Source organism: Myotis brandtii, unplaced genomic scaffold, assembly GCF_000412655.1.
Source record: "Myotis brandtii unplaced genomic scaffold, ASM41265v1 scaffold79, whole genome shotgun sequence".
Taxonomy (NCBI): Eukaryota; Metazoa; Chordata; class Mammalia; order Chiroptera; family Vespertilionidae; genus Myotis; species Myotis brandtii.
The window spans coordinates 85,598-96,603 of record NW_005371173.1 but is presented as its reverse complement, the minus strand read 5'-3'; the positions used below and the strand labels follow the sequence as shown (position 1 = coordinate 96,603).

The window sequence follows — 11,006 nt, the reverse complement described above, 5'->3', positions numbered from 1 at the left end:
ATAGTATTACAAATATCTCCCATCCTCCCCCCCTTTCCATCCCTCCTCCCAGCCCCAGGTCTTCATTACCTTATTGCCCGTGTCCATGGGCTATGCATATAAGTATAGAAGTTTTTTGGTTTAACTCTTCTCGTCCCCCCAACCCTACATCGAGGTATGTCTTGCCATGCCTCCCCCCCCCCTTCATAGTGGTGGCTTCTATGTGGAGCACCCCACACTTACTATTTACTTATCCATTCTTCCATTAATGCAGCATTTATTAAACTCGTGCCACTTATAACTGGGATGAATGAGACAACACAGGGCACAAAATCCAGCAATGCACCCACAGGACATGACCTTGGACCTCTGAGAACTGGTGTCAAAGCATCCTGCCATCCCCTGCTTAAGAACGCATGCCATGGCTCCCTCCGTGTCACCCTAGCTTCCTGAGACAGGTGGGTGAAGGGGGTACCAGAGGGCCAAGCCAACCTCCAGCACCACTTAAAGCACCATCACGGCTTCTGGCTCTGGACTGAGTCACAGTCCCCTTCCCTCTCTTCTTACAAGGCAGTGCATGGTATGAAATCAGAACATTTCCACAGATTTTCCCCTAACTGCACGTATCCTGGGCTCTGGTGTCAGGAGCCTCTTCTTTTCCCAGAAGCCGAGACGGCATCCCACTGACAGAGCCTGATAATAAATGAGTTCATTACCCTGGCTGCTGGGGCCCATGACAGCCCATCTGCTGGCGTGATTAATTAAAACTCTGACTGGCGATGGAGGCACCATCTCAGGGCAGAAAAGCAATTATTCGGAGCATCTTCCAGCCCAACTTTCCTGATGGATCCTAGAGAGAGGGACACCAGGAAGGGAGAGCAGGGTCTTCCGGGCCGGTCCCATCTCCTTCCCGCCTTAGGTTCCCTGTAGAGTCTCCTCCTGGGAAGCCCACTAGAATTAAGTGGAAGCGAGGGGTGGGCCAGATTCTCAAGTTCCCAAGTGCAGCAGGGGAACATTCCTTAGAAGAGGGTTTTCCCCCTTTTTGGACCCGTGCTCAGGAACTCCCCACTTCCATCTGCATGCGATGTGCTTGTCGTCCTGTCTTGCCAGTTGAGTGTGAAGCAAGGGTGGGAGGCCAGGCCTCAGAGTCTCCAGCCGTGTGCAGAGCCCTGCATTTAGGGGATGTTGGTGCGTTCCTGGTCATAAACAAGGCTACTTTGGTCCCAACTGTCTGTGACAAGTTGTGCTCCTCTCTATGTCAGGACCTAGAGGAAAAGGAAAGTCGCAAGCTCTGAGGAGCCTCCACTACCTCTGGGAAGACAGAGACACCATGTCTGTCTGATTTGTGCGCCCACTGTCCTGGGATGGCAGTGTGAGATCCAATGTGGGCTTTTCACTTGAATGAAACCTCAGTAGGGACCTCATCACCTAGAAAACCATCACGTTTGCCTTTGGTCTATGGAAATCCTGTGCCTGTTCTTCACTTCTCAGGCTTAGGGCTCTCCTACTGCCCTGGAACAAAACTCGCCCTGGAGCCAGCATCCACACTAAAGGATAAATACCTGATAACAGGTTAAACTATTATATTTATTTTATATATATACCTTATTGCCCGTGTCCATGGGCTATGCATATAAGTATAGAAGTTTTTTGGTTTAACTCTTCTCGTCCCCCCAACCCTACATCGAGGTATGTCTTGCCATGCCTCCCTGAGTCTTATTTTGTTGGTCAATTCATTTTGTTCATTAGATTTCACAAATAAGTGAGATCATGTGATATTTGTCTTTCTCAGTTTGGCTTATTTCACTTAGCATAATACTTTCCAGGTCCATCCACGCTGTCCCAAAGGATAAGAGGTCACTCTATTTTACAGCTGCATAGTATTCCATAGTGTAAATATCCCACAGTTTTTTTATCCATTCATCTAATAATGGGCACTTGAGCTATTTCCAAATTTTAGCTATCCTATATAATAAAAGCCTAATATGCAAATAAACCAAACAGAGGAACAACCGATCGCTATGACATGCACTGACCACCAGGGTGCAGACGCTCAATGCAGGAGCTGCCCCCAGCCCGCAGGCCCCAGGTCAGCCAAGGTGGGCGCCAGCTGGGGGGCCCCCCCCCCCCAATCACCCCACTGGTCGCCCCACAGATCGGCCCCGATTGCTGGCCAGGCCTAGGGACCCTACCCATGCACGAATTTCATGCACCAGGCCTCTAGTTGCAAATAATGCTGCTATGAAAATAGGGGTACATATATTCTTTCTGATTGTTTTTTGGGGGGGTTGTAGGATATATTTATTAGGAGTGACTTCATTTTAACAAGGACCAAAGCCATGAGCTATAGCAATGAGATGGGTGCACTTCAGAACCAGAACCAAGGAGTGGAGGGATGGAGCTTTTGGGTCTTTGGGACCTCCCAGAAATGAATTGCTATACCAGCAATTTTCCACCAGTGTACCACAAGGATTTTTAAAACATGCAATACCTGACTATTTAATCAGGGGCACTGAACTCCTTTCCCAAAAAATCGATAAAATGTAAAAAAAAAAAAAAAAAAAAAAAAAAGACAATAGCCATGTGGTGTGAATGAATCAAAATTATACCTATTTTTGGTCATATTGGCATATATATTATTAAAAAGTATACTTTTTCATGTGCTGCAGAACTTTAGTAATTATTTTATGTGTGCAATTAGAGGAAAAAGGTTGAAAATTGCTGTTCTATACTAATATACAAGGTTAGCTCCTCTCTTTTTTTATATCCTCAACACTACTTTACTGGAGCTAGCATCATTTCATCATATTATCTCACCAGGAAGAAAGTGGGGCTCGGGGGTCCTCCACTGACTCTAGACTCAAGAGTCTTTCATTACATGGCCCTAAAAAGTCAGAATAGACATATACAAGGCAGAACCAGACGGACACTTCCCTCTGCGTTGTTTGGAGGTTACTGTTTCATTCTGTGCACTGAGCACTCTTGCCTCACTGACAAGGACTTAATTTGGTAGGAGAAAAGAGAAAGGGGAGCATCGAGGCGGGAAAGAGACAAAGGAAGAATCCCTGCTTTGTTCCCTACAGCCCGAAGATGCAGAGACCGCAGCCTCCAAGCTACCCAGGAGGAGCAACTGGACAGCCTTTCTGCCCATGTCTCTCCAGGCAGACAGAGGGAAATACTGCCCAGAGTAGGAGGGAAACACCAGGAGATGGTGCCCAGACTTGGCCACACATGGAAGCAGCTGGGGATCTTTACTACTGATGCCGGCTACCACTTTCTGACCTAATCGGCAGGCTGTGGCCTGGACGGCAGTAGTTTTTAAAGCTCCTGGGGTGATTCTATGTAGAGCAAAGTCTGGGATGTGCAGTCCTGCCTGAGCCTCCCAACCAGCAGCCTCTGGGATTCTCACCAAGTGTGGGCCCCAACAGCCAGGACAGAGCTGCAGGGAGCTCAAATGCGCCCTGCATACTTGCAGCCCCGTGGTTACCTGGCTCGATGGGGTTTCCTGCTCCATGGCAAAGGCAACACAGATAAGAGCTCTGCAGGGCTGCAGAAGACAGGAGGTGGCTGATTGGAAGCACTTTCAAAGGGTCCAAGAGGGACGTGGCTGAGGCAGGAGGTAGAGGGAAGGGTGTGTCATGGTGAAGCAGGGCCCCACACAATGCCATAAAGGCAACATAAAAAGACAGGCCACATGTCTGGGACCAGACACTGCCCGTGCATGTGGTCTTTTTCCTCAAAATGTAAGAATTCATAAATAGGACACAAAGACACATACATATCAATAACAGGTAACATTTATGGAACACTCTACAGTTTGTTTCATATCCACATTCTCAATAAATGCAGACACAGATTCTTTCTTCACAATTCAGCAGCCTGACCCTTTCCACTCACACAGGACGTACAATCACCCCTCAGAGGGAGGCCCAGGCCACCGGCCAGTGACGCTGTGGCGGGTGTGCAGGGCCAGCCGGCAATCACCCCGCAGAGGGAGGCCCAGGCCAGCCAAGTGATGGCACCCCATGCCTGTCTCCCACAGAGGGAGGCACCCGGTGGTGGGGAGTGAGGGGGGGCAGTGCTGCACAGATGGCAAGCAGTGGCAGCGGTGGGGGCAGGGCCAGCTACCAGCAGCCAGAGGAAGGAAAGCCCCAATAGGCCCTGATTGCTGGCCAGGCCTAGGGACTCTACCTGAGGGTCCCAGATTACGAAAGGGCGCAGGCCAGGCTGAGAGACACCTTCCCCGCCCCCTCCCCGCCCCCCCCCCTCCATGCACAAATTTTGTGCACAGGGCCTCTAGTGAAATGATAAAATCCTAACTGCTGTGGTAAATTTCTTTTTTTTTTTTGGGGGGGGGGGAGGTGGTCACTAACATGTCAGAGGGCAGAAAGAGCGTCTTTTCTCCGTGAGGACACTGTCACTCGCTGCTTAGAATGGGTATGCAGAAGACTGCTTCCCCTCCCACCTGCTTACAGAAAACCACCTGCACAGACGGCCAAAGTACTGTGGGAATAAAAGGCTTACATAAAAACAGAAATGGGTAGGACCTACCTTACCCATGGCTTTCCAAACCCAGCTTTCTGTCATAGGAAACGAAGGGCACCAATGATCAGCATGAGCTGTGACTGCTGAGAGGACCAGGCAATGGACCACACCTCCTGCGAGGACTGAGAAACTCAGCCAGGGCCCTGCCATGGTCTCGATGAGAGAGCTTCATGAGGGCTGCCACCCTTACCAACACCCCAGGTCAGGAGGAAGCCCATTTCCAGAAACTTCAAAGCGCATGTGCTATATACGGAGATCAGTAAGACCACAAGCAACAACACACCAATCGGAAAACAAGGACACTTTATAAACCTGTACGGGTCTAAACATCCCTCATGTGTATGTGCTCATTACACGAAGAATTAGGAGGTTCCTTCCACGCAACCTCAGAGACTGTCTCCAGAGCTTCGGTCCCTCCAGGCTGTCCTGTGTAGAGGTCCCAGCACGACAGTAATGACGATTCGTGTCGATTCCCACACGTCCAGGACCTAAATCAAGTCCAGCTGCAACAGGAACAACATGTTCAGAAAGGAGCCAGGCCACTGCAGGCCACTTCTGCTCTGGTGAGTTTAATGACGATGGTTCTCTTCGCTGGCAACACACACGGATGTGCATTCTAGTCCACCACTAACTATTTCAGGAGTTAAATACCAAGTATCTCCTCATTGTAATGCTAAGAGCTTCTCCATGGAAAGCTGACAGCTGTTACTGGACGGCTGCCATGCCATGTGAGCCTTAGAGGCAGAAAGTTCCCACACCTGAAAGATGGGCACAAAGGCCAACACCTGTACCCAGCCCCCCGGCACCGCAATGAAATGGGGTCCAGAAGCCCCCGATGCCTGCCAGCCTGTTTTGTTTACATTAAGTTAAGTGAGAACATTTAAGAATTAGGCTTCTTAAAGGCTGGTTTTTATTCGTCAACCTACACAAATCGCATGCTGTATCGCTTACTTAGGCTGAGAGCAATTTCAGGAACTGGGTCATTTTGCTACCACAGGAATAGCCTCCCCAGCTCTCTTAGTCCTTCAAAGAGGAGGATTAAACTGGATGAACTATGTGACTAAAACCACTGAGCACAGGGACTCCCTCTATGGAATCACCCGATTAAATCTATGATGGCAACAAATAACAGTGTGGGAGCTTCCGGTGTGTTGGGAATGAAAGCACAAGTAAGAAACGAGGCTATGACCAGCAGCCTCTGTGCTACACTCACAGGTTAGACGACTTCCAAGATTAGCCCGTTTGTGTGAAAGTACTTACTAAATCATCCACATCACCACCTTCTTCAAAGAGGGCTGCTCTCTCTTCATTTGGATTTTCTTTAGGGGCCAGAAACTGTGAATATAAAAGCAGTTATGATACCAAAATGACATTCCTCCTCTTGAGATGAAGACACAAACCGCTAGCAGGGCCACAGGCAAACCTGAGACCTGCTCCTGATGGCTCCCAAGAAGCGTCATCTCGATATTTGCTCCTGTGTCTGTCTCTGGGTGAAAGACTAATTCTGAGGTTGAACTGTCCACACTAACTAGTCACTGAGAAAGTGCCTGTGAAGAGGGAGACAGTGACCCTGTGGAGTCCCATGTCAGGCAGGGAAGATGCCTGATGTTCCCACTTGTGCTCCCAGAGGAGATGTGTAGGGTCATTAGGGTTAAGAAAAGAACCAAAAGTCCTAAACCAGTATGTCTTCGTCTCCTTTGAAGGGATCATAAAAATGAAGGGTTATAATTAAAGATTGTAACCCACTATTCTCCAACTTCTCTCCTCTGTGGGCAAAAGAGGCAAAAGGAAGAATTTCTTATCAATGATGTAAAACAAATAAATAGGTGAGCTTGGAGGTTATTCAATTCATTTTCTGGAAATCCATTGTGTTAGAAACTGTTTGAAAAGAAGTGGATGAGAAAACTTCTCCTGTACCCGTCTGCTCAGCAGCCACGCTCCAGACTTGTAGCTTCTGAAAGGCAGAGCCACAGCAAACCAGGGCCTGAACAGAAGTCTGCAAAGATCTGGTAATAAAACTCAGACTTTAAAAGGGTAATGAGAGCCCTTGAAAACGATCTGAACACCCCTGCTCTCATCCTGTCCCTCTGAGAGATAGCAGTGGGGACTCTTTCTCTTCAAGGCACATGGTAACCACATCCAAGAGCTAGGTTTTATCAACCACTTATCTATCCTAACACGAGAAGTGATCTTCTGGCAGCGTAAGTACTTAAAATGGCAGCAGAGATGAGCCTGCAGGAGCGAGTGCTTTTAAAAGGAGAGGTGGGAGGTGGGCAAGCATCCCATCAGCATTCCTCGGGTCAGTGTACACGGAGCACGCATGTGGTGAGCGAACCTGCCCTCCCACTCTTGCTCTCTTGAGGAGCAGTGTAGTTATACTTTCCTCCACCTAAGAGGGAGCAGTGTAGTTGTACTTTCCTCACTTCTTCACCATGAAAATATGCAAGAACTGCTTTCCCTATGTGTATATTCCTGTTATTTTTATGGTGTAATGGATACAATCGAGGTTCCTGAAACCTAAAACTTACAGACTCAAAATATGTCTCTTCAACAAGTCACCCTTTAAACATTAGGCTGTGCATAGCAAGTCTTAGAAAGCAAGTGCTGCATGTCCTTCCATTCCCCACGGGCAAAAACTCACACAGTTAACCAAATGGGCACAGTGCAGGCCGCATGTACAGAACTGGGCGGTGCCCTCGTCAGCACCCTGGACTGTGCCATGGTGGCTTGTTTTTCATGCATCCTCCCCTGAACTTGTAACCCGAAGTCAAAGCAACCCCACCATCATTATCTTCAAGTCTGACTGTGAGATTAAGGGATTTATGTTTTTCTAAAGCCATTTATGGATCTTTCCATCGACCTTTGTTGACCCTAAATTGGACTGTGTTCAGTGCTACAGTCAATGGGAGAGATAGAAAATGCTAGCAGTAGGGGTACAGTCTAGAACAGAACTGTAATGCAGCTTCCATACCATTAATTCTAGTTATTTATTCTGGTTAATTATTAATGAAGATATATGAGGGCCAAATACAGATAAATAAGAAATCTACATGTGTATTTGCAGATGGTTAATGTCTAAAGATTAAACTCTGCTCTATCGCAGATTCCCAAATTAATTTTTATTTATGATTCTCCTAATTATTATAACTATTAAAAAGGATTTTTATTTTGTTGCTTTTCTCATTTCTCCGGTGTCAGGAATGTAATGGCTAAAGGATAAGATACCGGGTTGGGCGAAGAAAATATAAAGCAGAGCTGTGTCTTGCTCCAAACCTCTGTGAAGCCACAAATGCCCAGCACCTTCCAAACACAGACAAACTGCAGGCCAAAGGCTTCACGGGGCACTGCATCTTCTATTACCCCTTAGTAACCTGATCCATGGTGGGTGCTTACTGAGGACACTAGAAAATCCCTCATGCTTTTTGGCACACAGCCCTAAAAACTCCATATTACCATCCCCTCCCCACCTGCAAAGCCCCTTTCACGCTGCAATTAGAGGATAAATTGAGACAGGACTATCTGCACAGCAGGACGGAGATCTATATAATTAAACTCAAATGGCACATCTCTGAGACTAGGCCAAATTCCTAGGAAGAGAGGAGCAGCAGCAAACCAACTTTCATCTCCATCCAGCGCTGAGCATCTGCAACTGAGTGTCCTGATAGAGCTGCTCAACATTTCTGCGTAAGCAAATTATGGCTAAAAGCTGGGCTGCTGTCCATTACCCTCCCCAAAGCCCCAGGCAAGGCTGATCTCTTACATGTATCACTCCTCCTCATCAGAGGTTTAAACTGCCAGTGATTTCCAGGCTGCACAGTGACAAGGAGGGAGAGACAGAGCAGAGAATTCAAGGATGGGCCGGCTTTCTCAATAAAAGCAACAGATTCTCTGAAGGCAGCAAAGTGGGTAGGCACCAATTCTCATCTTTTCTTGTGTTCTTTCCCTCTACAAGATGCTGAAAAGGTAGAAAATAAATAGAAAGGACACGTGGGTGACACACTCCTTCTTCCTCAGAGCACCATCACTCACTCGGGGCTACCGAGAGTCTCCTTACTCGGAGATCTTTAGGGGATGGATAAACTGTTACTTGTCAAGTACACAGAAATACAATCCTGTCCCCAAGCAGAGAAATGGAATCAATAACCTTTGTACAGAAATTTCCAGTCCTATTCCTCCGTAGAACTAGAAACTAACAATCAGCTTCTGCTCAGACCCTCACCAATCCCCAAGTCAAAGGCACATGGTTTCCATAGGGCTGGTTCCAACACCAGCAGGTGATTATACACCCATAGTCCAGATGTATAAAAGCAATAAATGTCAACAACAGTAAAGAAAGCTAAATTAGGCAGCTGCAAGAAAGCAAGTGCTAAAAAGCTAATCCTCCTCCCCATCATAGAACTTGTATCACATAATTATTTAGACTAGCTCAGCCTCTCTGAATCCCAAGAGAGATGATAGTCCAAAAGCCATAGGGATTAATCCCCTTCCCCATTGTTTTTCATATGAAGTAGAAAGACTAGAGGACTGGGGATGTTACAACTGGCGCACCTGAGTTTTTTCCACACTGCGCCTCCTCTGAGCCTCGGTGTGCTGTTATTTTTCCTTCTAGTTGAAGAGTCTCTCCTCAGCCAGCCTTCCTGTGGTTCTGGGTGATGTCCGTTCCGTCTTTTAGTTGTATTTTTGAAGTGGTTGTTTGCGGCAGCAGTCTGCGGTGTTTACCTATGCCGCCATCTTGGTCTCCCTCTCACATAATTATTTAGACTAGCTCAGCCTCTCTGAATCCCAAGAGAAATGATAGTCCAAAAGCCATAGGGATTAATCCCCTTCCCCATTGTTTTTCATATGAAGTAGAAAGAATAGAGGACTGGGGATGGTCTTACAACTGGCTTCCTGGGCAATGACTTACCACGAGATCTCAGACAGATCATTTTACTTTTCAAGGCCCTACGTTTCTTCATCCATAAAATACAGAGTTGGCACAAGATCAGTTACTTCTCAGGTTCTGCCCCGGGGAATGGGTGCTCTTGATCTGCCACTCTTATCAACTGAGGAGCACCACCTTTACCTGTTCCACATATCAGGCTCCCTTGTAAGCGTTCAGTTTAAAAAATAAAACTGAGCTAAGAGATCATTAGGATTCTTTCCAGCTGAATAAAATTTTATGCAACGTAAGCCAATGTCCTCTGCCTTAGTTAAGAATCTGGTTTGTTTAGATTCTTCTAATCCAGGGCTTCTTGACAATGTCATTATCAACATTTGGGGCCAGATAATTCCGTGTTGTGGATGTTTCAAAACTTGACCCACTGGGAGCCAGTAGCACATTATTTACATTTCTCAAAGAACCCTCTGTTGTAACCACCAAAAATGTGTCTAGACTGCCAAATGTCGCCTGGTTGAGAAGCATGTTCTCACCCTAACACAGTTAGCAAGAAGAAACCTAAAAAAGATAAAGAAGATAAACTTCAAGTAAGAACTAGCCTATCCCGACCTTTCACAAGGCACTGCCCTTTACTGACTGTGGCCTGGAGCAAAGGACTTCCCAGATGCTCCTGGATACCTGCCAGGATAAACAGCCACCCTACCCACTACCACGCCCAGAGAATAAACTGACGGATGAAAGGCAACAAGAGCTGCACTAAGACTTTACCAAGCATCAAATGTCAATGGCATATCTAAGAATAATCACCAGAAAGAGAAAAAAGTGAACTGAAAGAATTGATAGGTTATCCTATCTAATAATAGACAAACATGGTAATTGACCATACCTTCGCTACGCCTCCCATGGGCTAATCAGCACAATATGCAAATTAACCACCAACAAAGATGGCGACTAATTTGCATACTGCAGGCAGGGCGGGACAGCGCGAGTCACCAGTGCAAGCCACCATCCAGGCCCCGTGTGCAACCCCAGAAGCCGCCTGCCTGCCTCCCATGATCACATCAAATCCCGGGCCGCAGGCCGGCCCCAGAAGCCACCTGATATGGCAGTAACTATCAGCCCTTTGAAAGTCAGTGGCATAAATGCACCAGTTAAGACAGATTATGAGGGTGAATCAAAAACAAAACCCACTTTAAATATAAAGACACATATAGATTAAAAGTAAATGAATTAAGCTGCAGCCTGTTTTGCTCAGTGGATAGAGCATTAGCCCGTGGACTGAAGGGTCCCAGGTTCGATTCCAGTCAAGGGCATGTACCTCAGTTGCTGGCTTGATCCCCAGTCCCTATCAAAGCATGTGCAGGAGGCAACCAATCAATGTGTCTCTCCCTTTCCCTTCACTCTCTCTAAAATTCAATGGAAAAATATCCTTGGGTGAAGATGAACAAAAACAAAGTAAATGGATTAAGTAACATTAAAGAGATTATAAGAAAAATATATTCCAAATTTTGTTAGTTGTATAATGGTTATGTTTAAATTATTAACACCTAAGAAATTGGGTGAAGGGTACATATAATATGCTGTAGTATTTTATAGTTTTTTT

The 11,006-nt window shown here is 46.6% G+C and overlaps 1 protein-coding gene across 2 annotated transcripts in view; it reads right to left on the bottom strand.

Annotated features, from left to right (window-relative positions):
• Positions 1-4,813: 4,813 nt before the first annotated feature.
• The window catches only part of XRCC5 (X-ray repair complementing defective repair in Chinese hamster cells 5 (double-strand-break rejoining)), an 83,684-nt gene continuing 77,491 nt past the window's right edge, over positions 4,814-11,006 (bottom strand). For both annotated transcript variants that reach the window (XM_014531118.1, XM_014531119.1), the window contains exons 20-21: positions 5,785-5,859; positions 4,814-5,027 (exon numbers count right to left, since the gene is read on the bottom strand). In XM_014531118.1, coding sequence (XP_014386604.1) covers positions 5,013-5,027; positions 5,785-5,859 — 90 coding nt within the window. In that variant the 3' untranslated portion in view covers positions 4,814-5,012. The remainder of the gene's footprint in view (positions 5,028-5,784; positions 5,860-11,006) is intronic.